This window comes from Arvicanthis niloticus, chromosome 14 (assembly GCF_011762505.2).
Source record: "Arvicanthis niloticus isolate mArvNil1 chromosome 14, mArvNil1.pat.X, whole genome shotgun sequence".
Classification (NCBI taxonomy): Eukaryota; Metazoa; Chordata; class Mammalia; order Rodentia; family Muridae; genus Arvicanthis; species Arvicanthis niloticus.
This window is the reverse complement of record NC_047671.1, coordinates 52,620,314-52,644,998: the sequence shown is the minus strand read 5'-3', so window position 1 is coordinate 52,644,998 and position 24,685 is coordinate 52,620,314. Positions and strand designations below refer to the sequence as shown.

The 24,685-nt window shown below is 47.2% G+C and overlaps 2 protein-coding genes across 5 annotated transcripts in view; both read left to right on the top strand.

Moving 5' to 3' along the window:
- The window catches only part of Kdm3b (lysine demethylase 3B), a 60,015-nt gene extending 45,577 nt beyond the window's left edge, over positions 1 to 14,438 (top strand). For both annotated transcript variants that reach the window (XM_076912830.1, XM_034517821.2), the window contains 9 exons: positions 2,584 to 2,850; positions 3,740 to 3,911; positions 4,264 to 4,354; positions 4,494 to 4,624; positions 5,309 to 5,428; positions 7,012 to 7,151; positions 8,910 to 9,086; positions 9,913 to 10,047; positions 13,037 to 14,438. In XM_076912830.1, the coding sequence (XP_076768945.1) occupies positions 2,584 to 2,850; positions 3,740 to 3,911; positions 4,264 to 4,354; positions 4,494 to 4,624; positions 5,309 to 5,428; positions 7,012 to 7,151; positions 8,910 to 9,086; positions 9,913 to 10,047; positions 13,037 to 13,117 (1,314 nt within the window). In that variant the 3' untranslated portion in view covers positions 13,118 to 14,438. The remainder of the gene's footprint in view (positions 1 to 2,583; positions 2,851 to 3,739; positions 3,912 to 4,263; positions 4,355 to 4,493; positions 4,625 to 5,308; positions 5,429 to 7,011; positions 7,152 to 8,909; positions 9,087 to 9,912; positions 10,048 to 13,036) is intronic.
- Positions 14,439 to 15,883: 1,445 nt separating this feature from the next.
- Reep2 (receptor accessory protein 2) lies at positions 15,884 to 23,346 on the top strand. Of its 3 annotated transcripts, XM_076912831.1 has the most exons (9): positions 15,892 to 16,223; positions 17,157 to 17,259; positions 17,751 to 17,921; positions 18,233 to 18,309; positions 21,624 to 21,744; positions 21,931 to 22,044; positions 22,293 to 22,440; positions 22,536 to 22,666; positions 22,747 to 23,346. In XM_076912831.1, the coding sequence occupies exons 4-9, from the start codon at positions 18,242 to 18,244 to the stop codon at positions 22,813 to 22,815; spliced, it is 651 nt and encodes a 216-aa protein (XP_076768946.1). In that variant the 5' UTR covers positions 15,892 to 16,223; positions 17,157 to 17,259; positions 17,751 to 17,921; positions 18,233 to 18,241; the 3' UTR covers positions 22,816 to 23,346. The 3 variants fall into 3 exon arrangements, with proteins under 3 accessions (XP_034374478.1, XP_034374477.1, XP_076768946.1); XM_034518587.2 differs by lacking the exon at positions 17,157 to 17,259 and having other exon boundaries at positions 15,884 to 16,223; positions 17,849 to 17,921; positions 22,299 to 22,440; XM_034518586.2 differs by lacking the exon at positions 17,157 to 17,259 and having other exon boundaries at positions 15,888 to 16,223; positions 17,849 to 17,921.
- Positions 23,347 to 24,685: the final 1,339 nt, after the last annotated feature.

The window sequence follows — 24,685 nt, the reverse complement described above, 5'->3', positions numbered from 1 at the left end:
AAAAACCACAGATCTAGATGACTGAGTTAAGAGTCTCCTGGTTACATGGTCAAGCTAACAAGGTCTCTTAACATTAGGTTCTTGGAATGTTTGTGATAAATGTTTTAAGTTGTGAGCCTTGGGTACCATTAGTAGAAATTGAGGCTTAGTGTGGTGACTTAAGTTCAGTCTTCAGGGCCCTCAGTGGAGGAGAGAGCTTAGCTACTCCTGGTTGTTCTCTCACCTCCATGTGCTGCCATAGAAAAGCACCCATTCCTACAGACATGCCACACTCCTCTCTTTCTTCTCTCTCTCTCCCCTTCCTCTCCCTCTCCCTCTCCCTCCTCTCTCTCTCTCTCTCTCTCTCTCTGTCTCTCTGTCTCTCTGTCTCTCTCACACCACACATACACACTTTTTTTTTTTTTTTTTTTTTTTTTTTAAGGAAGTCAGTAAAAATTTAAACATTGCTTTTTTGGTCTTCAGCAGAAAGGTTATTGCATTGATCCATTTATTTAATTTTCTTGCAAACACTAGATTTTTGTAAGCTGAGCAGTGCATTCATAGTGTGCTCTGTTGGATTCAAGTCTTTAAAACATCCAGGACAGCTCTGGTCTTCTACCTGTGTGCCCAATCTCTCTTAGTGTTCTTCCCTTGGTCAATTGGTTCTGTATCATCTGATTGCTCAGCCCAACATTGGAATTCTTTGGAACTCTCCTCTTACATTTTGTGTATAAATTGTCAGCAAGTTCTTCTGTTTCATCCTCAGATCTACTCATGATCATCAGGTACAGCTCTTTCATAAAATGAACCAGCATCCTCTTACTAAGTCTCTGTGGTACATTTCTTACAAGACTGAAGCTTTGGTCTGTCTATCCTCCTTTCCTTCCTCTCTCTGGCCTTTCTTCCCTCATATACATTCCAGCCATACCCACTTTTTGATCCTTCCTGTGTGTCCACTGGCCTGCTTCAGCACTGATGGTCCTTCTTGAAACAAACCACTCAGTAGGCTTCTGTTGTAGGTTACACTTCAGTTCTCTGAGACACAGTCTCATGTGGGCCACACTAGCCTCAACTTAATGTTTAGCTTTGGATGGCATTGAACTCCTGATCCTCCTGTCTCCACCTCCCAAATTCTGAGAGTATGTGCCTGTGCCAGCACACATGGGTTTATGGCACACTCATCTTCCATATACAATTGCTTATAGCACTTATTACACTCTGCTCTATTTCTCTTGCCTTGTACTACAGGCATCATATTCACTAGTATGTATCTCTATACTACAGAGTGCAGTAATCATTTTTAGTAAGCATTGATGTAATGTGTGAATTCTCAGAGTACAAAAGTTAAAGATAATATAGAAACAGGGAGTGGAGAGCTAGGGAGATGGCTCAGTGGTTAAGAGCACTGGCTATGGAGGACCTGGTTCACTTCCTAGTGCCACATGGCAGCTCACAAGCTCTGTAACCTCAATTTTAGGGGACCTGAGGCTCTCTTTTAGACTCTGAAACCACCAGGCATGCATGTGGTACATAAACAACATGAAGGCAAAGCACACGCATTAAAAAAAAAATAGCCAGGCAGTGGTGGCGCATGCCTGTAATCCCAGCACTTGGGAGGCAGAGGCAGGCGGATTTCTGAGTTCGAGGCCAGCCTGGTCTACAGAGTGAGTTCCAGGACAGCCAGAACTACACAGAGAAACCCTGTCTCGAAAAAAAAAAAAAAAAAGAAAGAAAAAAAAAAAAGAAAAGAAAAGAAATGTTTCAGGTTTCCCTTGCTGTGTTTGCAGATCACCATTTATTACGTGTGGAGGCAGTGCGGGTGTCACAGTATGGGATTCAGGCCATCAGACGTGGTAGCAGGTGTCTTCTACCTGCTGAGCTATCTCACTGACCCAGCATTATTTCTTGGGTGTCATTTCAGAAATGTTAAATGTGTGTGGTTTCCCTGTTTACACAGGGGGCTCTACAGTTCACTCTTCTACTTTTTCATGTATTTCTCTTGTACGACATGAGTATGTTTCTGATTATATTTATGATTAATGGGTACAGTCTGGAACTACAGGTGGTTAAATATATTCAATAGAGGTTGTTTCTTTTTAGATAAGTACTTGTTATATCCCCTGTTTACTTTCCTGAAGTTTCTTTTGTTGTTGGTTTTTTTTTTTTTTTTTTTTGGTTTTTCGAGATGGTTTCTCTGTGTAGCCCTGGCTGTCCTGGAACTCACTCTACAGACCAGGCTGGCCTCGAACTCAGAAATCCGCCTGCCTCTGCCTCCCAAGTGCCGGGATTAAAGGCATGCGCCACCACTGCCCAGCCTGAAGTTTCTTTTTAGAACATTATGCGAGTATATGTTTTGTCTGTTAAGACAGGGTCTCACATTCTGTACTTTCATGAATGTAAGAAAATACAAAAGGTTGAAGAATTTATGATACTAAAAGTGAGTAATTTTTGTCTTTCTATAATTACAGAAGACATTAATTTTTATCAGATTTAATCAGATAGATTAGAACTTGGAAATATAACTATGAGACAGTTCTGTTTTTTTTTTTTTTTAATGTTCTTGTGGTGCTTGAGTCACACTTACCTGAGGGTTTGTCTGTGAAGGGAGCGAAGAGCAAGGCCAGCCTACCCAACTTTCTTGACCACATCATTGCCTCGGTGGTAGAAAACAAGAAAACCTCAGATTCCTCAAAGCGGTCCTGCAACTTGACCGACACCCAGAAAGAAGTGAAGGAGATGGTGATGGGGTTGAATGTGCTAGACCCCCACACTTCTCATTCCTGGCTCTGTGATGGGAGGCTTCTGTGTCTCCATGACCCCAGCAACAAAAACAATTGGAAGATCTTCCGAGAATGTTGGAAACAAGGCCAGGTAAGTAAACCTAAGGTGTTTTTTGTGTTTTTATTTTTTGTTTTCCAGCCTGCTATTTGCCTGGAAGTCACTGCTGCTAAGATATTCTAGGCCTATCTGGAAGATTATTTGCCAGGGGGACATACATAGTAAATTTATTGGGAATATCCTTGCTATTTTAACGGGACTTTGCTCTTTAAAATCAAGGAGCTCCCTAAGAACACGGTTTTTTTTTTTTTTTTTTTTTGTTTGTTTGTTTTTTTGTTTTTTTTTTTTTGTTTTTGTTTTTTTTTTTGATGCTAGGCAGCCCTTTGTGTTTGTAAAGGGTGGTTAAGATACACAGGTGGTTCTTGCAGATTGAGCTGCTGCTGGTGACACCTTTGGAGGAGAATCCCTGAGTGTAGGGCTGGCTAAGGTGAAGGTCTGAGCTAGAGCAATAGGGTCCTGGGTAAGTATCTGAGTCTCGGTGGATAAGACAGTGTGATGGTGCTCCCTGAGCTTTATCCTTTAGCCTGTGCTTGAGGAAGAAGGAGCTGAGGGAGTTTCCCCTCGTTTGCATTTGTATTTGAGGAAATAGTCTCTGCACTTGCCAGCTGTGTCTCCTCACCTCAGAATACTGATAGATACCAAATAAAATTTCCATCCCAGTGCTTGGGCAGCAGAGGTGTAGGGCTCTGGGAGTTCAAGGCCAGCCTGGTCTACAAAGCAAATCTATGACAGCTGGGGCTCTATTACAGAGAAAAAAAAAAAAAAGAATTAGTGGCTGTCCCCCAGAGTGAGAACACAGCACAACAGAGTAGAGGCAGACTCCACTCTCCTTATCTCAAGATTATAAACTGGAATAGACAGTGGATTTTCATGGAGAGCAGTACTGTGTAGATGATCTGACAGGTTATCTTTGTTTCCACAGCCAGTGCTAGTTTCAGGGGTACATAAAAAGCTCAAGTCTGAACTCTGGAAGCCAGAAGCCTTTAGCCAGGAGTTTGGAGACCAGGATGTGGACTTGGTGAACTGCAGGAACTGTGCTATAATTTCCGATGTTAAAGTTCGAGATTTCTGGGATGGCTTTGAGATTATATGCAGTAAGTAACTTGGTTGTCTGGTTAAGTAGAGACAGAGTATAGTCCTGCACCTGAAATAACCCCATATCCCAATGGAGGGAGGAACTTTCCATCTTGACACCAGCTGTACATAGCTGCATGGCAGTCCTGTCCCAGAGCAGGCCTGCGCTTCATGGAAGACTCAGGTTGTGTGGAGCTCTGCTACTCCAAGGAAAGGAGCAAGGACCTGTGAAATGAAGTGATGACAGCCGTGGGTGAAAAGAACACGGCTTGCCTCACCTGGTCCATTATGAAATAAGAAGTTGCATCTCTTGACACTTGGTCCTAGAAGATTAACCAGAAGAGGTTTATGAGAATGCTGTCTGTCTTCTAGAGAGGCTACGGTCAGAAGACGGGCAGCCAATGGTGCTCAAACTCAAAGACTGGCCCCCTGGGGAAGATTTCCGGGACATGATGCCTACAAGGTGAGTGATTTCAGGTAGTGCCATCCTCAGAGACGTGTGCCAGGCAAAATCCAGCACAACACCGTCACAGAGACGTGAGCTCTAGCTCCTCCCTCCCCTCCCTATAGCAAGCTGAGTTATCTTTCTTGCCCTTTCTTAGGTTTGAAGATCTGATGGAGAATCTTCCTCTGCCAGAATACACCAAACGAGATGGCAGGCTCAATCTGGCTTCTAGGCTACCCAGCTACTTCGTAAGGCCTGATCTGGGCCCCAAGATGTACAACGCCTATGGTATGAGGGAAAGGACAGAGTTGTCCTTCGGGGCACTGCTGTCCTCATTTTATATGGAGACATGATTGGGGGCAGGTGACAGGTGCTGGAAGAAACCATACTCATTTTCCTCTGTCAGTACTGATTTGTGTAACATTCATAAGCTTGTGTATCTATTAGAAACAGTTTGTTCTCAATAATTCTACTCAAGCAGACATATTCTTAGTTTTATTTTTTAGTTTTATTAAGATTAAAGAATACCAAAGATCTTGCTATTAGGTCTGTGCTCTGTTAAGTTAAAAAATGACCTAAAATACTGTTTAAGATGAGTTCTGTCTGATTGTCCCTAATGCCTGTATATTTTGAATTTGAAGAAAGGGACTGTTTTCAAAAAGCGGCTTGGTGAGTTCTGGTGATATGTGGACAAGGCTAGGAATTAATCTTAAACTGCGTAACCGATAAAGGAGAACTCGTGAGCTTGCTTCCTCCCCTCCCCAGCCCTCCTCTTCCTTTTCCGTGCCCACCTCCCTGTACTGCTAGAGATTTAACCTAGGGCCTGTGCACACTGACCGAGCATTCTGCCACTGAGCTGACTTCTGGATAAACACATGTACCTCCCTCTCTCATTGGAGCGTATTTCCAGGGTTGACATGGGTCCTTTGGAATACCTCCCCTTTATCCTTCCTATTTTCCTGTCAACTTTAGGTTTGATAACAGCAGAAGACAGAAGAGTTGGTACAACGAATCTTCATTTAGATGTGTCTGATGCTGTTAATGTGATGGTGTATGTCGGGATCCCTATCGGGGAGGGTGCTCACGATGAAGGTACGCACGCTAGAAAGATTGCTGTAGGGCTGTAGAGATGGCTCAGTGGTTAAGAGCACTGACTGCTCTTCCAGAAGTCCTGAGTTCAAATCCCAGCAACCACATGGTGGCTCACAACCATCTGTAATGGGGTCTGATGCCCTCTTCTGGTGTGTCTTAAGACAGCTACAGTGTACTCATATACATAAAATAATAAAAATCTTAAAAAAAAAAAGAAAGAAAGAAAGAAAGAAAGAAAGAAAGAAAGAAAAAGATTGCTGTAGTGTGGCTAGCTTTAAGAAAGGTAGTAACTGGCTGCCTCTCCCCAGTCCACTAAGACACAGTGACTTTTTTTTTTTTTTTTTTTTTTTCTTCCTCTTTACATTCCACTAGTGAGTTTTTCTTAAGTTCCTTCCCGGCTTCATGTAGTCAGCATCTGGTGGGAATTTTTAGACAAAGGGACTGACGTTCTAGCAAAGTGCTGCTTGTAGATCCTTGACTAGTCCTTGCCCTTCTGGGATGTTCTCCTTTCTACCAAGTATATAGCCTGGCAAAGAACGTACAGAAGCAACTGAGGCTATGGCACAATGGGCACGTGCTTCACCTGTGCAGAAGACTTGAATTCAGTTCCCAGCACTCACAGAAAGAGGCTTACAGCCTCCTACAATTCCAGCTCTAAGGCATTTGATGGCCTTTGGCCTTCCCAGGCACCAGCATGCATGTGGTACACATGAGCTCACATAGATACACACATATAATCAAATATAAATAATGTTTTAAAACATAAGAAAGGACTGACTCATCTACTTGACTAGTTAACTGTAACAGCTATAGAATGACAAGTGGCAGAGCCAGGTCATCCGCACAGAGACCAGACACAAAGTTCAGTTGGTAAAGCATTTGTCGAGCAAGCAGGAAAACCTAAGTTTGATTCCCGTAAGAAGCCAGGAGTGTTCCTGCACATATTTAGTTCCAACACTCAGGAGACAGAGGCAGAGAAGGCTGGATCTCTAAGAGTTTAAGGCCAGCCTGGCCTACTAAGGGAGTTCCAGGCCAACCAAGGCTACATATTAACACCCTGTTGGTTCTTTTCTTCTACCATGTGGGTCCCTGGGTTATCAAACATGGCTGCTTAGCCATCTCACCATCCCCAATATGAGTTTTGATTTTAAAAAAATAAACAAACAGGGTGTCTCTCTATGTAGAATTTCATATGTACAGCAGGCTGGGCTCAGACTCCTCACAGAGATTTGCCTGTCTATACCTCGGGTGCTGAGATTAGAAGTGTGTTCTACTATGCCTAGAAAGTTTGTGGGTTCCGCCCCCCCAGACAGGGTTTTTCTGTGTAGTCCTGGCTGTCCTGGAACTCACTCTGTACACCAGGCTGGCCTCGAACTCAGAAATCCACCTGCCTCTGTCACCCAAGTACTGGGATTAAAGGCGTGCACCACCACTGCCGGCACCTAGAAAGTTTTGATTCTTGGTTGTTTATGATCTTACTACAGACAGAGAAGAACAGAGACCAAACTTGTTTTAATTAAATTTTTTTTTTTAAACCTAGAGGTACTGGCCAGACTAGTTACCTAACACTTTGTTCTTTTCAGAAGTACTCAAAACGATTGATGAGGGAGATGCTGATGAGGTGACCAAGCAGAGGATTCATGATGGCAAAGAGAAGCCAGGGGCTTTGTGGCACATTTATGCAGCAAAGGATGCAGAGAAGATCCGAGAGCTGCTCCGGAAGGTTTGCCTTCTGCTAGGCTGGGCTGGACTGGGCTGGGCTGGCCTGGGCTGGGCTGGGCTGGGTTGGGCTGGGCTGGGCTGGGCTGGGCTGGGCTGGGCACCCATCTTCATATGTCTGTTAGTAGTAAAGACATATTCACACAAGGCATGGCAGTGCATACCTATGTTTCTAGCACTTAGCAGCTTGTGTCAGGAAGATCATAGAGGCCAACCTGAGCTGTATAGAGACCCTATCTCCAAAAAAGTGAGAGCATGAGGCTAGAGAAATGACGAGTATTTTTTGCTCTTGCAGGGGACCCAGCTTTGGTTCCCAACATACACATGGAAGTTCATGGTCATTTATAAATCTTCTGAACTCAGGGTGCACATGTGGTGCATGAGCTTACATTTTACATGTGAGCAAAACACTTATGCACATAAAATAAAAATAAGTAAGTCTTTTTTTAAAAAACTTACAAAAAACAAAACAAACAAACAAAAAAACCACAAGGGCTACAGAAATGGCTCAGCAGTTAAGAGCGTCAATTCCTAGCAAGTGTGTGGTGACTCACAACCATGTGTGATGGACCCCGTGCCCTCCTCTGGCAAACTGACCACTCAAACCATAAAATACATAATAAATTTTGGGAGGGCAGTGGTGGCTCACACCTTTGATCCCAGCACTTGGGAGGCAGAGGCAGATGGATTTCTGAGTTTGAGGACAGCCTGGTCTACAGAGTGAGTTCCAGGACAGCCAGGGCTATACAGAGAAACCCTGTTTTGAAAATAAATAAATAAATAAATAAATAAATAAATAAATAAATAAATAAATAGATAAAACAAGAGCTGGGTTTGTAGTTAGAGGGTTCGAGTGCTTATCCAGCATGCTTAAGACTCGGGGTCAATCTTCAGCACTGTGGGGAGGGAAAAAGAAAGGATTGATTGGCCAAGAGCCCTCTTTCCAAAATGCACAGGGCCTGAGCTCACACGTGTTCAACAGAATAAAAAAGATAGTCATAGTCTCTGTGTGTTTAAAGGATAATATATTCTATGACCCCTAGTAGGTACCCTGTATTTACTTTTTCTATACATGCATAGTGGTAATACATTTTAACGTAATAAGGTACAGTAAGAGATGACAGCAATAGTACTGCAAGAAACCAGACATACAAACAAAAAATGATTTGGTTCATTTAGTTTATTTAGTTTTGGTTTTTTGAAACTGGGTTTCTCTGTGTGTCCCTGGCTGTCCTAGAACTCACTCAGTTGAGCAGGCTGACCTTGAACTCAGACAATCGCCTGCTTCTACTTCCCAAATTCTGGGATTAAAGGCATATTGCCTACCAGTGCCCAGCTATGTGTAGCCCAGATTGGCCTTGAACTTGTGATCCTGCCTCCACCTCCTTCAGCAACCTTCCCAGTGGATTCTACCTCACTGGCTCATGAACCTCTTGATTTGCCATCACGCTTTTATTCTTAGGAACCATCATTACATAAAGGGTACTTGAACTCTTTGAAACTTTGGTAGCTGTCTTAACTGGAACAGCTATTAGGTGACTAAATGCCAGGGTCTGAAAGACAGCTGTCCTAGATAAGGATGACACGTGTCTATCGTAAGGTAGACCTCAACAGTGAGAGTCTTAAAGTGTTGACTCCTTTCTGGACTTTTCCATGAGTATGTTTAGAGCACAGTAGCCGGCAGGTTAATGAAGCTGTAGAAACCGTCCAGAAGGGCTGCTCTCTCAACTCTTCCATGTTTGGATTGTGATTATGACTTCAGGTTGGAGAAGAGCAAGGCCAAGAGAATCCTCCAGATCATGACCCAATTCATGACCAAAGTTGGTATCTGGACCAGATCCTCCGAAAGCGACTCTTTGAAGAGTATGGTGTGCAAGGCTGGGCCATTGTGCAGTTCCTGGGTGATGCTGTCTTCATACCTGCTGGAGCCCCGCACCAGGTGAGATGTGCAGTCAAGACTGGCTCCACAGCTCGATGGACTTTGATGGTTTTTCTTCTAATTTAGCTATAAAATCAATTTATTTATTTATTTATTTATTTATTTATTTATTTATTGAGACCAGGCAAGCCTCAAATTCAGATTCATAGAGATCAGCCTGTTTCTGTCTTATTAATACTGGGAATAAAGTTGTGTGCTGTCATACCCAGCCTTTTAAAAACTTTGTGTATTTAAGTTTGTGTGGTAGGTCAGAGGGCAATTTATGGTGTTGGATGATCTCCTTCCACCATTGGGTACTATGTATCAAATGTGTATCAAACTCAGGCTACCAGGTTTGGTGGCAAGCACATAGACCTGCCAAGTCATCTCCATTTTACCAGCCCCCCCCCCCCGCCTTTTTAAAAAGATTTATTAATTATGTATGCAGTATTCTGCCTGCCTGTGCACCTGAACAGAGCAGCAGACCTCATTACAGATGGTTGTGAGCCACCACATGGTTGCTGGGGATTGAACTCAGGACCTCTGGAAGAGCATCTAGTGTTCTTAACCTCTGAGCCATCCTCCAGCCCCACAGCCCTTGTTTTTAAACTTATACTCATGTCTTTGTAGTATTAACAGAACACAGTGGCATCTGCTGTAGACAAGAAAATTGCTTAAACTTAGGAGTCAAATGCCAGTATGGGAGACATAGCAAGTCTCACCAGAGTGGGGGGAGGGGAGGAAGAGGAGGAGGAGGAAGAGGAAGAAAGAGCAGATTGTGTTTGCTTTACTCTGGTGGGTATTTTTCTGAGCTACCGAATCTAATGTCTACATGTCCTCAACTCAGGTTCACAATCTGTATAGCTGCATAAAGGTAGCAGAAGACTTTGTCTCTCCAGAGCACGTGAAGCACTGTTTCCGCCTGACTCAGGAATTCAGGCATCTCTCCAACACTCACACAAATCATGAGGATAAGCTACAGGTAAGTAATACCTCCTTTGTCTAATGTTCACAGTGCAAATCACAGTTTTCTTATAGGTATTTTCTGGTAGAGAAAGGACTCTGGGAGACTGGGCATCTAAAGGCTTCCTTTCAGGAAGAGATACCTAACCATTTCAGTTGTGAGGTCTTTTGACTGGTGTGTTGCTTTGGTTTTGAAACAGTAGCCCAGGCTGACCTTGAACTCCTAACCCTCCTATTTCCAGCTCTTCTGCTCATATTAGTTGATGCCTATAACGCAGTTGAAGTGGGCCAAGTACCACAAGTTCCAGGCCAGGCTGGGCTACTTGAGTGTTTATGTGTAAGGGTCTACCCATGTTCAGTGTAATGATTCCGTTTCTCTGTCCTTGGGTGGGTTTTTTAATGCTGATAACTGAGTAGACTTACATTCCTAGTCAAGAGACAATACTGTAAGAGGTTTTTATTTAGGAAGGAAGGTACCTGTTCCTTTGAACTTCTTTTTTAACAGTGCAAGGGCCCAAATATGCAGGTATGTACGTGGTAGACTGGCACTGTACTATGGCACTACATCAGACTAAATTCAAGACAGCTTCTTGCTAAGTTATCCAGACTGGCCTTGCACTTTCTATAGCCCAGGCTGACTTAGAACTTGTAATCCTCCTACCTCAAGTTCAGGAATAGCTTGAACTATAAGCCTTTGCCAGCAGGCCCAGCTTAGTCAAAAAGTTTATTTTTTTCAACTGGATATGAGGTTTACTAGCAGACATCACTGGTAGGATAAGGTGTTCCTCATTCATTACAGTGGAAGGCTCCACGGGTGGCAGCCCAGCACTTGTCTTGAAACCATAGCTAGGGGAGTATTAGGCCTTCCAGCCTTTGGGAGTGAACAGCTTCTTCTCATCTGCAGTAAACTTGGTGAAGCCACACTTTGACAAGTGTATCTTCTGGTGGTCAGGAAACTTAAACTTGGCCTGTATAGGGCCTCAGGTAACATGCTCCTTAGTTTGCACACTGGTACAGATGGATATGTTTATACAAAGTATAATCATATTAATATAGAAGCAATATAAATGGACTTATTTCATCCCCACCTCTTCCAAGTCTCAACTGTAGACTATCTTTTTACTCTTTTTTTGTAAATGATTTTTGTAAATGTCTATTTTTATTTCATGTATATTGGTTTTCTGCCTGCTTATATGTGTGTATGAGGGCTCCAGATCCCTTGGAACTGGAGTTACAGACAGTAGTGAGCTGTCATGTGGGTGCTGGGAATTGAATCCAGGTCCTTTGGTTAAGTAGCCTGTGCTCTTAACCACTGTCCCAAGTCTTCATCCCCTTACTTCCTTTTATAGCGTCTGGAGCTGCAGAGATGGCTCAGAGGTTAAGAACTCATGCTAGCCAGGCATGGTGGTGGCACACACCTTAATCCCAGCACTTGGGAGGCAGAGACAGGCAGGTCTCTTGAGTTTGAGGCCAGCCTGGTCTACAGAGTGAGTTCCAAGGCAGCCAGGGCTACACAGAGAAACCCTGTCTCAAAAAACAACAGCAGCAAAAAAAAAAAAAAACTGTTGTTGCAAAGAACCTGGGTTTGGTTTCCAGAGTTCACAACTGCTACAGTTCCAGGAGATTTGGTGCCCTCCCCTGGCCTCTGCAAGCACTGGCTCACGTATGGCAAACATGCAGACATACGATACAATAAAATAAGAATGTTAAAAAAAATAGTACTGGGGAGTCAGCAAGATGGCTCAGCAAGTAATGGCACTTGTTGCCAGGCCCGATGACGTGAGTCTGATGCCTGGGACCCAAATGGTGAAGGAGGGAGCCAGCTCCCAGAGGTTGTCTTCTGACCACTGCATGTGCCCTGTGGCACTCAGTGTGCACATACACATACGTAAATGTAATTGTAAAACAATATGATGGCTGCAGCAGCCTCACTTCTGCTGATGCTCCAGGCCCCATTGGCCCCTTGTTCTTTTCTAGACTGACTTTACCATCTGACGTGCTATATTCCTTGACTTGTTGGTTGATGCCCTGTTAAATGTAAGCTTGGTCTCACTGACAGCTTTCCCTAGCACAGATTTGATGGTGCACCGTGTGCTTTTGTTAATAGAAAAGGATCAGCATAGGTGTAAGGCCTCTTGCTTTTGTGAAGTAAAGTGTCATATGTATGCATGCAGTACACATACGCACAGTCTACAACAGCAGCATTGTTAAGGCACCAGTGCCCTTCCTTTTTGTCCTACCTTACTTTCCCTCCCTAGAAAAGTCATCTGATCAGTCTTTTTAAAAGTTATCTTTAGCCTGTCACCTTATTTTAATGACTTCCAACATCACATGTAAAATATATTTCTTTTAGATAAATTAGAATGGATCTGGTGGCACATTCTTGAGAAACTAAATCAGAAGGATCAAAGAGAGGTCAGAGGCCAACCGTGGCTAAGTAGTAAGACCCTGTTTTTAAAAGCGGGGAATAGGAGCTGACACCATGGGTCTGATCCCTGGAGCCCACCAGGTGGGAGAGAGCCGACCTTCACACAGTAGGAAGAAAGCCCATCTCTCAGCCGCCCAAGCCTACTGGTTATTGCTCTGAGGTCTTGGGCAAGGGTCTTTTAGCTAGTCTATTCATTGGGATTATAGACATGTGCCACTGTGCCCAGCTTCAGTTCCCTGGAACTTGATTTTCTCAGAGTCTTGTGTATAAACAAAATTCATGATAAATGTACTTGGTAGGATTGTGGCAAAGATGAACTGATGCCCCACATGCCTTAGTAACACTACCCAGCACCTAGTGAACACAGGGGTGACGATGGCTGAGTAGCCTTCCCAGTGATCTCGCCATTCTTTCATGAGGACTTCACACCCTGCATGACTGGTAATTCATCGTAGGGAGATTTAGGAAGCACACAGTGACTGCCGCCATGTCCCCCACCCCCCAGTAGCTTTTCAATAAGCTTGTTGCATCTGCTTATCAGATGTGCACCTGTGAACTGACAGTGCTGATTGCTCTCCAGGTGAAGAACATCATATACCACGCAGTGAAGGATGCTGTTGGCACTCTCAAGGCCCACGAGTCCAAACTGGCAAGGTCCTAAAGCATGGGGAACATCCAGCTCTCCTGTCAAGCAGGCCTTTCACAACACTTAGCAGGGAATGGCGGGGTTCTCTGCAGGAGCAGAGGCCCTTCCCCAGGCCAGTGTGGTCAGTATTACAAACTCTCCAGCCACTCTATGCTGCCTCAACACTGAAGGTTGACACAAGGAAGTCGCACTGTTCACACACACCGTTTCAGACTCGAAGCCGAGGGTGCCACATTCCCATCCAGTGGCCTTTTGGGAATCCAGGTTGCTTGAACATCGCTGGGCTCTCCTGCACATTCTCCTGGTTTGAGACCCTGAAAACCAGGAATGTGGGCACACCTTCCTTTTCTGTTCCTCTTGTGCCTAGCTAACTAGGAATGTGTTGGAGGCAGAGGAAGTCATAACTGGTAAAGTAAGGTGGTGACTTCACGTGCCTGGCAGAAGCCTGGCAGTGTCTCCGACATGACCTCTGACCTGGCTCATCCTAGGAGATGGGGGTGTAGCCCTTCCCGCACTCTCCATGAGCACTGGAGTCTTCAGGACCCAGGGAGAGCCCACTGCTTTTCCCAGGAGGCTCCAGGATTAGGAAACATGTGTATTTAGTGAAAAATAGGTTTGTAGTGAAATAGTTACTATTTCATGAAAGTAGATATTTTTAGAACTTTTGAAATAACACAGTTGTTTTCCTGGACTATGAGGAAAGGCACAGTACATTTAGTCTTCCTTTCGATAAAACTCTTTGCAAAGAAATATGATTTTTAGAAATCAGCTGCCCCTTATAGCACAAAATCAGCCAAAGTGTAATTTAAAAGAATTGGCTTTTTATTAGAATTATTTTAGTTTTCCCATCCTTCTCAGTCTTATCGTGAGGGAGCAGTCATCTGAGAAAGAACTGCATCGTGTCTGAACTTCGGAGTGTTCCCTGCGCGCACTGCTGACCCCCGGAGCCGTGTCACCGATTACCAGCGTTCCCTTGGAACTCCTCGTGTGTGTCCAAATGGGGTGGAAAGTTTGATTTCCAATATAAAGAAGTCTTGCTTTTGTGTTTTGGAGTTTTGTCTAGAATATTTTCAGCAAAACTTTCCAACTCAGTGGAGTTTTTATTAATAATTTACTTGGAAATGATGGAATTCATTGGCCCACAGGTACATTGGGAACTGCTCTTTCCAGGTGTACTGCCCTGCAGCCTTGTTTATATGTTCACAGTTACTTTTTTTTTTTTTTTTAAATAAAAGTCATTTATTGTAGAATACTTTTAATTTCACTTTCTGTATTTTAATTTTATTGAAGGGCTGATTGGGATTTCCATGTTCTTATTAAAAATCTAACAAATCTGTTTGGAGTAGACAAAATTCTTTCTGTACCAACCTTTCTAACGTCAGGACCACACTGGGCATGAGAGAGGGGAGCTGATGTCAGGTTTGCCTCCTCCCTCTGTCTGTCATTGCTCTTTGCTGTTTCTCTTGTGCTCTGTTGGGAGAGAGGCAGTAGGGAAGCAACCATGTAAGCTGCTGAGTGGATAGAGGGGTTTTCCCACAGTTGATGCTCAGTGAACAAGCAGAGTAACTGGACTCCTCCTAGGGTGCAGGATGCGGGGAAACTGCCTTAACGTACAGCCTGGACAAAGCCTCTGGCAAGGCTGTAAGATGTGCAGTTACCTGCCTTAAAGTGCGTGGCCTTAGGTGGCCTTAGAAATGGTGAAGACCCAGTTGGAGTTTTGTTTACTAAGCAACATTAATGTGCTCTTGGTGGGTAAGGACCGACTACATTCTGATTTAAAGAGGCCTTTTGGGAAAGAAATTGTAAAGAAAAGCAGGAGGGGTCATAGAGGCTGAAATGTTTGAAAACACATTCCAGAGCATTTGAACCTAGAAACATAATTACCAGGCTAGAAATAGACCATTTGTGTTTTTCAAGGATGCTAGGTTTGAATACGGTCATAACTCTTTGAAATACAGTTGTGAGCATGTCCTTTCAGCCTGGGTGGAACAGGTTAACAGTGTGGTCACCAAAAGGATTACACCTCAACATAAAAGCCCAGGATACAGCCGCTTTAAAATGGGACAGAGAAGGAGGACAGTGAGGAGGGATGCTTTGGAATGTGGCTGCTTTGGTGAAAATCAGGAGGCAGGCTAGCCTACATTCTGGATATAAATGTCTTCAGAATTAGGACATCCGCTACCAGTGGTACTTGCTGATGGGGGTGGAACTGAGGTCTCTGGACTTTTTCACTGACTTGAGATCCACTCCTGTCTCCTATTCCCCCCCTCCCCCATATTAAACCTCACATCTCTCTAAACTACATACACACACACAGAGAGACGCACGCATGCACTATTTACCACCAAAAGTCGGATCAAACCATCCTGTTAACTGGGAATTGGCAGTTCTTGATGAGAACTGGAGTAGACAGGTGCAGCCGAGCCTGGCCTCGGGAGTGCAGGTGGACGTCTTTAAGGAGCCTATAATGGGGAGGAAAATTTGACAGTGTTTGGAGGATGTAGCCTAATAAGTATGGTTTAGTGGTTTTGTGGCCATCAACATAGTAGTGAGACCAATAAATAAACCCCGTCTTCAGGATGAAGATAATTATAACTTCTACCTTATAGGGTAGTTGTGAGAATTCAATGTGCAGCTCTAAGCACAGGGCCTGGCTCACAGTTAAGCAACAAAGCAGCCCTTACTCCTCATGGGATATTTAACCTTCAACCTGATGTGGGCAGGGCGGGAGGTGGGCCGAAGCTGATGTCAAAGGATGGAACCAAAAAGGAACCGCGCCAGGACTCTGGCCTCCAGCTTGAAGCTCAAGGAACGTGAACTAGCGATTTAGAGGAAGGCTGGGCACGGAGGGTGAAGGCGCATGCCCAGGCACAGCAGGTGCTGGGGGGGCGCGCCGACACCGCGGCCTCCCCTTTAAGAGGCGCCACCGCCCACGGCCCGCCGCTGCGGCAGGGACCTCCCCTTTAACGACGGCAACTCCGCGCTCCGCTGACCCCACGGCGGCTGCCGCTGCTAACAGCAGCTCCTGCTGCCTCAGCCGCCGGCCTCGGGCAGCTGCATCCTCACCCGGGCTGGGTCCCCGCCCCGCCATGGTGTCCTGGATCATCTCTCGCCTGGTGGTGTGAGTGCGCAGAGGCTGCGGCGGGGCTCGCCCGGGTGGGGGATGAGAGGGTCGGTGGTGGAGGGCGCGGTATTCAAGCCTGGGATGGTTTGACCCAGGGTCCCTAAGTGGTGTCCCCAGACATAGAGATGTGGGACCAAAGACTGGAAGGGGAGCATGGCAGGCCTGGTTTCCCAGGGACCTCATCCATATTATTTTTAAAACCCGTTTATTCTTAATTGCCTTGCTCCTGCGCCCTCCCCCATCCTAGAGGCTGAGCAGCTCCTGATTTATAAGGGGAGGCGGGCACATCCCCTCCCCCACAGAGCAGATCTAGGCTGGAGGAGCATACACGACCGTCCTTTCCCTCCAGGAAGAGATTAAGGGGAGTATGGCAGGGGCCTCATCATTCCGGAGCTCAGATCTACGGACCATTCCCTAGGGCCTCTCCAAAGCTCTCAGGCCTTCCTCTTGATTCTGGCTAGTGATAGGATGAGGACACCTGTCCTAAGGCATCCAGGCTGGGCATGGAAGACAAAAGTCGAGAGGTAACTGGATGGATGCATATCTGCTTAGGATTGCGAAAGCCACTGGGATAACATTTGGTGGCCTTGATTCCAGGCACATTGTAACAGTCACATTGTGGAGCTGTGGCCCTGGCACCTCCCCCAGATACAGGAACAAATACCTCCCTCACACAAACACACAAGCCTAGATTTGGCCTTGTGGATTGGACCCAGCACAGGCAGTGAGTGCCCTCCCTACCTTGACAAAAAGCATCACACAGACTTGAAGGTGCTGGCTTCAGAGCCAACCCTTCCACTACTTTAGGGCTCTGCCCCTCAGCCTCCATCAGGACTATCATCCCAGCAGCCCCACCCTTCTTCCCATTGAGTGTTGTCACATGCTTGTGTCCTGGCTTCCTCTCAACCCACTGGGGTTTCCTTTTCCCAGCCCCTACAGGCCTTATCTCTCCATGTAGCATTCAAGGGTGACTACTTTTCTTTCTGGCCTGGGTAAACGCCCTATGGGATACATGACTCTTTCTCCCTTACCTGTATCCTTTCTGTAATCTCTAGAGAGATGCTCAGATAGAGTCTTAAGCTCAGGTCTTCTGTACCTGACTCTGGGCCATGCAGGTCGGTATTGGGGTTATAAGTCTTTTGTGCCTCCCGCACCTGTGCCCTATAGGCCCAGGACCACAATAGTTCTTTGACTGTCAGGTTGGGTGCCCTGTTTGGTGATGTTAGGGTCCCCTGGGGACCTGGCCCTACCCAGCCTGTCTCAGACAAGGAGAGGGAGAGTATGGAGGGGTGGGTTAAATAGGCATTAGGCCAAGAAGGAAGACATCTCATGGCAGTGAGCAGCCCCTCAGCTCCCATGGCACGCCAGTGTACAAGCCAAGGATCCTGACTGGAAGGACCACTGGAGCCTCTGGCCTCTGGATCTTCCATGTCAAGGACTAAAGGAATAAACAGACTGGGGGAGGGTCCCACGGGTGTGTATCTCCAAAGGCTCTGACTTTAATCCCTGACCAGAGCTCCTCAGACAACTGATGCTTGGGAGATCCGTCCCTTTGCTCCTTAGCACCCAGGGGACAGGCCAGGAGGAAGGATGACCCGCTGACCATGCTGCTTCCATGCTAGGCTCATCTTTGGCACCCTGTACCCAGCCTATTCTTCCTACAAGGCCGTGAAGACCAAAAACGTGAAGGAATATGTGAGTGCATAACCTTATGCTGTGTAACAAATGTATAAGGGTGAGTGTGTGTGTGTGTGTGTGTGTGTATTACAGATGGGAGTAGAGTGGCTATGCCACACTATCCAACAAGACCCTGGGCAAAAGAGGTTCTGGGGTGTTCCCTCTCCCCAGGTTTGACATGATTGGCAATTGTGAGGTCTTGGGTATCTCTCTCCCAGGTCCTATTTTCCTCAACTTAACCCAGTATGAGGAGCTGACAGGCTGGGAACTTTGGCTGTTTATAGCTCCTCAGCCCTAAGCCCCGGTTAATGCTGCCCTTTGTCCCTCAGGTAAAATGGATGATGTACTGGATAGTCTTCGCCTTCTTCACCACAGCTGAGACACTTACGGATATAATACTGTCCTGGTGAGGTCCAGTGACCCCTCCTTGCATCTCAGGACCCAGATCTCTTTCTTTCTCTAACCAGACAGATAGGCAGAAGATTTGGACCCAGGCTAGGGTCACCCCAACTCCCAACAGTCCCTCAGCAACCTTAATACGGCTCTTCACGCTTGATGCCAGCACAGTAAGAACAGACGAGGCATGATGTCCACTCCTTTAAGCCCAGCACCTGGGAGGCAGAGGCAGGCGGATCTACATAGCGAGTTCCAGAACAGCTGGGGCTATCCTACTTCAAGCAAAACAAAACTGCCACATTTCTTTCTGGTGACACAGTTCCCACAGCGCCACAGGGGAACTGAGTGGATGGGTGTGTGTCTGCTCTGCTGTGACAGTAGACAGATCACCAGTCCCTAAACCTTCTCTCCCCTGATTGTGGAACAAACATGTAGTTCAATTGTATTGACACTGAATGCTTGTATTTCTGAGGTATTGCAGGCACAAATAGGCCTAAAATATTATAGCATTACAGGGACAGGGAATATGTCCGAATCTGCTCAGTAATGTTTCCTGGGTGAGCAAATACCTCTTAAATAAGAGTAAAGTATATTGGAATTTGAATCACCCATAATTCCAGCCCTAGAGATGATAAGGTAGGAGTATCATTGCAGTTTTGAGGCCAGCCTGGGCTACATAATCTCAGGGCAGGGGACAGCACGGTGGTTCATCAACAAAGCTCTTGCTGTATCCGCTCAAAGCCTGCTGACCTGAGTTTGACCCCTGAAAGCCCTGTAAGAGGAAGGAGGGAGTCAGGTCCAGATACTGTCTTTTCAGACTCCCACAGATGCACTGTGGCAAGTGCCTGCACCCAACATACACATGCACACACACACATGCATGTGTATGCACACACATATCATATACATGATTAAAGTTTTGAAAAGAGGCAGAAGCTTACTGGCTGCAGCCATGCACCTTCCTGAGTCTGCTTGCCTTTTCTTAATTCAGGAAAGCATAATTTTCTTTTTCTTCTCCCTCCCTCCCTCCCTCCCTCCCTCCCTCCCTCCCTCCTCCCTCCCTCCTTCTCTCCCCACCCCCATCCCCTCTCTTTCTTTCTTTCTTTTTTTTTTTCAAATAGAGTTTCACTATGTAGCCCTGGCTGAGTTAGCATGGAACCCATTATATGGCCCATGTTGGCCTTAAAATCATCCTCCTGCCTCAGGATTACAGGTGTATACTGCACCTGCACCACAACCCAAATGTTTCTTTTTAAAAAAAACAAACAAACCCGTATTTTCTATTCACGGATGTTTTGCCGTGTACGTGTGACTGCACCTGCTGTATGCCTGGTGCCAGAAGAAGCTATCAGATCCCCTGGAGCTGGAGTTGTGAGCTGTCGTGTGGGTGCTGGGAACTGAACCCAGGTCCTCTGCAAAAGCAGCCAGTGCTCTTAGACACTGAGTCATCTCTTTTCCAAACATGCTTTTCTTAACACTTAGGGAATGCCTCCCCAACATTTTCGGTTTTCTTACTCTTTTTCCACCATGTGACAGCGTGTGGGTCCCATGTCTGCCCTCCATACTGGCTTACATGGCCTGGCTTCCTTCCTTCTCTCTCCTGTGCTTTTCTTCCAGGAAACTGCTGAGTTTAAAGCTTGCCTACCCTGGAATTGTTCATTTCTCTTTGTTTTTCATTAAAACTCCAATAAAATTGTCCATGACTTCCAAAAACATTTTTTAAATGAGAGATAAAAGAACTTAAACGCAGGGCAGTGGTGGCGCACGCCTTTAATCCCAGCACTCAGGAGGCAGAGGCAGGCGGATTTCTGAGTTCGAGGCCAGCCTGGTCTACAGAGTGAGTTCCAGACAGCTAGGGCTACACAGAGAAACCCTGTCTCGAAAAACAAAACAAAAAAAAAACCCAAAAACTTAAACGTTGGGAGACAAAATATCATTTTACTTGGAGATAAAGCTCTCCTGTTTGCCAGCTGATGGGGTGATAAGTCTAGATTCCCTGGGTACAGGTGAAGGAGGGGCCTTCGATGAGGGCTTTGTGAAGATGTGGAAGACAAGGAAGGTGTGGCCCGAGCGAGTGTTACAGCCTGTGGGAAATGGAGAGGGGAAGCAGGGCAGTCACGTGACTCCAGGAGACCCCTGGAGAACAACGCAGACTATGTCTCAAAGGGGAAAAAATTATTTTATTTATTTTGTTTTTCAAGACAGAGGTTTTCGGTATAGCCCTGGCTGTCCTGGAACTCAGAGATCCACCTGCCTCTGCTTCTCAAACACTGGTACTAAAGTCATGCACCACCATGACTGGTTTCAAGAACAAAATTTAATTAAAAAAATATCAAAGGCCCAGAGATAAGGCTTGGTGGGTTAAGTGCTTGGTGAGGAAACTTGAGGCCTCAACTTCAGTTCCCAGCTTATGACCCCATTGGCGGCTCACTAGGGATTGCTAGCTCCAGGCCAGAGAGACAAGAATACCCAGGGATGACCTCTGGCCTCCATACTCACTCACGCACACACATGCACACATACACAAACAAAGTATGAGAGTTAGTGCACATGAGTTGTGCACAGTAGTAACACAACCACTTGGCTGAGGGAAGAAGATTACAAGTCCAAGATCTGCCTAGGTAAATCTCGTGAAAAATGAAACGTCAAAAGACCAGGGATAACTCAATGGGAGCAAGCTTGCCAGGCATGTCTGGGGCCAATCCTGGGGGGGGGGGGGAACTGAGGAGCATTATGGCAGCAGGATCAAGACCCAGACTCCATCCTGGTTCTTCTCATGGAGGGAGGGTGGGAACCTGGCAGACAGGGAGCTCCCCTGGATTTGGATCTCAGCATGGGGGCGTTGGAAGGAAGGGGTGCTAGGACTTAAAGTGGAGGAAGGGGAGCCGCTTGCTGGAATTCCTCATGGGGTCTCCTTTTGCTTTGTTTTGTTTTTTAAAACAGTGTCTTGTGCTCCCCAGACTGGCCCTGAACTCCTGATCCTCCTGCTTCTACTTCCCAGGCGCCTAAGATTCAGGGATGTGCCCCCATGCTTGGCCTTTGGTTTTGTGGTCTATTTTGAGATAAGGTATTAGGTAGCCTGGAGTAGGCACAAATTTGTGACCAGTCTCCCATACTGGGATTACAGGCATGTACCCCAAATGGGGTCTCTTCTTACCTTCCACATGAATCTCAGTCTAACGTTCCCAACTCCTACCCCTGTCCTCCTGAAAACCACAGGGCCTCAGACCACTTAAGGGGTGGGAGCTGTCCAGGTTCCATGACGCTAAATCCAGTGTATCCCTTCCCGCTCCTGCTCTGAGCACACCTCTGTCCGCCCAACAGGTTCCCCTTCTACTTTGAGCTCAAGATTGCCTTTGTGATATGGCTGCTGTCCCCTTACACCAAGGGTTCCAGCGTTCTCTACCGCAAGTTCGTGCATCCAACACTGTCCAACAAGGAAAAGGTTTGCCCCTTCCTTGAGCCCTTCCCAGCCTGGCCCATCTGAGACATCCCCATGCCTCCAGCTACAAATATTTCCTATGGGTAACCAGGCAGAGCCTAGCTCCCTGGGGCGGGCAGTGTCTTCGCACAGTTGTGAGCAAAGGTCACTTGCCTGCAGCCTCACCTCTCAGGTCTCTCATCCCCCTAGGAGATCGACGAATACATCACACAAGCCCGAGAGAAGAGCTATGAGACCATGATGAGGGTGGGCAAGAGGGGCCTGAACCTGGCTGCCAATGCTGCAGTCACAGCTGCTGCCAAGGTGAGATGAGGGAGCCCAGACTCCTGGAGCCACCGTGTTCATCTTATGTCCTGCCCAGGCCCCTTGGCATCCACCCTACCTTTAGACCTGGGAGACTTTGGGCTGTGCAGCTCCAGGCTCCAGCCCTGTTTCTTCTGTCTGGTCAGTTTCCTCATCTGACCAAAGGGAAAATATCCCAGCACCACAATAACCTCTGTCTCCACCCCGCCCCTTCCTCCTGCTCTCTTGGTGCGTGGTGGTGACCCTAGGGCCAGGGGGTGCTGTCGGAAAAGCTCCGGAGCTTCAGCATGCAGGACCTGACTCTCATCCGAGATGAGGATGCATTACCGCTGCAAGGGCCAGATGGCCGCCTCCAACCCGGCCCTGTGGGTCTCCTGGACACTATCGAGGACTTAGGTACTGGCAGACCCTGAGCTGTGGGAAGGAGGCTAGAGCTAAAAAGACCAGAGAGACCCCTGGGTCCTCATTCTCTTTTCCTCCCCTGAAACCAGGAGACGAGCCTGCCCTGAGTCTAAGGCCTAGCACAAGCCAGCCAGATCCCCGAACAGAGACCTCAGAAGATGACCTGGGAGACAAGGCACCCAAGAGGACCAAACCTATCAAAAAAGTAGCCAAAGCTGAGGTGAGGATACAGGCCGTGGTCTTGGGGCGATGGGAAGATACAGTGGGAACAAGCTGAGCCCCATGATCCTCTCTGCCTAGCCACCGGCTTCCAAGACGCTGAAGACCCGGCCCAAGAAGAAGAGTTCTGGAGGGGGCGACTCAGCTTGAGAGACTCGGCTCCCCCCTCCCCTCCATCTGTAGGACAATAGCAAGCACTGAGAAGAGCTGCAGCCTCGGCCCCTCAAACAGTGGGCCACTAGCCCCAAGTGTTTCAGACCCGCAAACCCCCTAGATGGCTGTTTCCAGTACCCCCTTCCCATGAATACTCCTCCAGAGGGGGCTTGGCAAAGAGGAGGTTGAGGGCGGATGTGATGACCACGCCCTTGCGGAGGTGGCGGCTCCGCAGCCAGCGCGGCTCTTCTTGCTGCTCCAGTCCCGCCCTGCCAGTCCAGTGCCTTGCTGACCATGGCCATCCCTTCTCTGAGGCCTGACCTGCCTGCTCCCCTCCCGCCCCCCCCAGGGAGGGGACCTTGAGAAGGGGAAGAAACGGGGCAGGCCTGCCTGGGAGGAGGGTGTTCCTCGGGAACAACCATTCGTGGAGACACGGGCTTTCAATAAGCAGCATGGCCATGCCAGAACTGTGGTTGGTAGGGCTGTGTATTCTACCAAAAAAAATAAATAAATAAATAAAAGAGGTGAGATCCAAGGGTGTGCATGCTGAGGAGGTTGGGTGAAAGTGGTCACCTCCTCCCTACGTCAGCCCAGGTCTTTCTTTCTCTATATCCACCCCTGCTGGTCTCTGAACCTCAGGACTCAAGCCCTTGACAGAACGAGGCTCCGAGGGACTCCTTCCTCCCCTTCCACCCTTGACCCCTTTTATACATTCATGCAGTAGGCTGGACTCCCCTACTCCTAGGCTCCACTGCAGCGGCCCTGCCAAGCTGGCTCCTTTCCTCTCCTATAAAGGGGATCCATCGTACCTTGCCATGGGCTCCCCTTCCTGTGCCAAGCAACCCCTCACCCGCCCGCCCCCCCCCCCCCCGTCAGAACCAACCTGGATCCCACCCCTGGCCCGGGTTCTGGCAGCCTCATTGGGCCAAGTGGAACCTGTAAAGGGAAGGAAATGCAGGAGCTGAGAGGCTCCTAGTTCCACGGTGCCCACTGGACCTTGGCACTGGACGAGCCAATAAACGAAACTCTGACAGATCCTTTATTGTGGCCTCTGTGTTGTTCGTGACCCGCCAAGCCAATAAATGGGAGGGACCTCGCTGGGAAGTGAAACCTAGCGGTGAGGGGAGAGAAAAGGGCCAGATGGAACCCAGGAGAGTTGCTCCATCTGAGAAGAGTAGTTTAAGGGTCCTCACCCCCATAAGTTGCTTTACACCCCAGAATCATGTCCCAAGACCTCAGTAGATCCTTTAGTAGCCCATGGAAATTGCCAGATGGACACTTTAGGGACAGGATAGCAGTGAGGTGGCCAGAGGGGGAAATGGGCTAGGAGGCTTTGAACAGAGCTGAAGATAGGGTAGAAAAACCCAGGACTGCTGGAGTGGATGAGGAGAGAGAAGACTCAAAGGAAGGTGTCTGGGAAAACCAGCTCTATAGGTTTTGGGGACAAATGACACCAAAGCCTGGAACCAGAAGTGTTTTAGCATGGAACCAGAAAAGGTGGAGCCCTGGCTGCTGGCCAGTGCTAGGAGAAGATGAGGGGTCTGTGAGACATAGCTTGCTGGGCAGGGGGCTCTGTAGGGCCAGAACCCAGGAGGAGGAAGCTCAGGTGGCAGAGCAGCAGAGAGGGAAAAGGGAGCAAAGAAACAGCAGCATCTCAGACTGGAAGGAAAACAGATCACGGTGGAAGACAGTGGAGCGGCAGCCTAGACTCCAGTCCCTAAGGTGGGCAAAGAGCCCAGGTACATAGACTCCCTCCCTGGCATCAGGGCAGTATGCCTGCCATACTGGAGCCAAACTATCAGAACTTCCAGAACTGAGATGTGAGGATATAAGAGGCCCCTTTTGGATGGTGGCACATGCCTTTAAT

What these genes read in the sequence shown, in the direction of transcription:
- Reep2 (XM_034518586.2), top strand. Translation starts at nt 16,192, where the DNA reads ATGGTGTCCTGGATCATCTCTCGCCTGGTGGT. An exon ending in ATCATCTCTCGCCTGGTGGT is followed by an intron (nt 16,224 to 17,848) that starts GTGAGTGCGCAG and finishes CTTCCATGCTAG; the next exon opens with GCTCATCTTTGGCACCCTGT. An exon ending in CCAAAAACGTGAAGGAATAT is followed by an intron (nt 17,922 to 18,232) that starts GTGAGTGCATAA and finishes TTTGTCCCTCAG; the next exon opens with GTAAAATGGATGATGTACTG.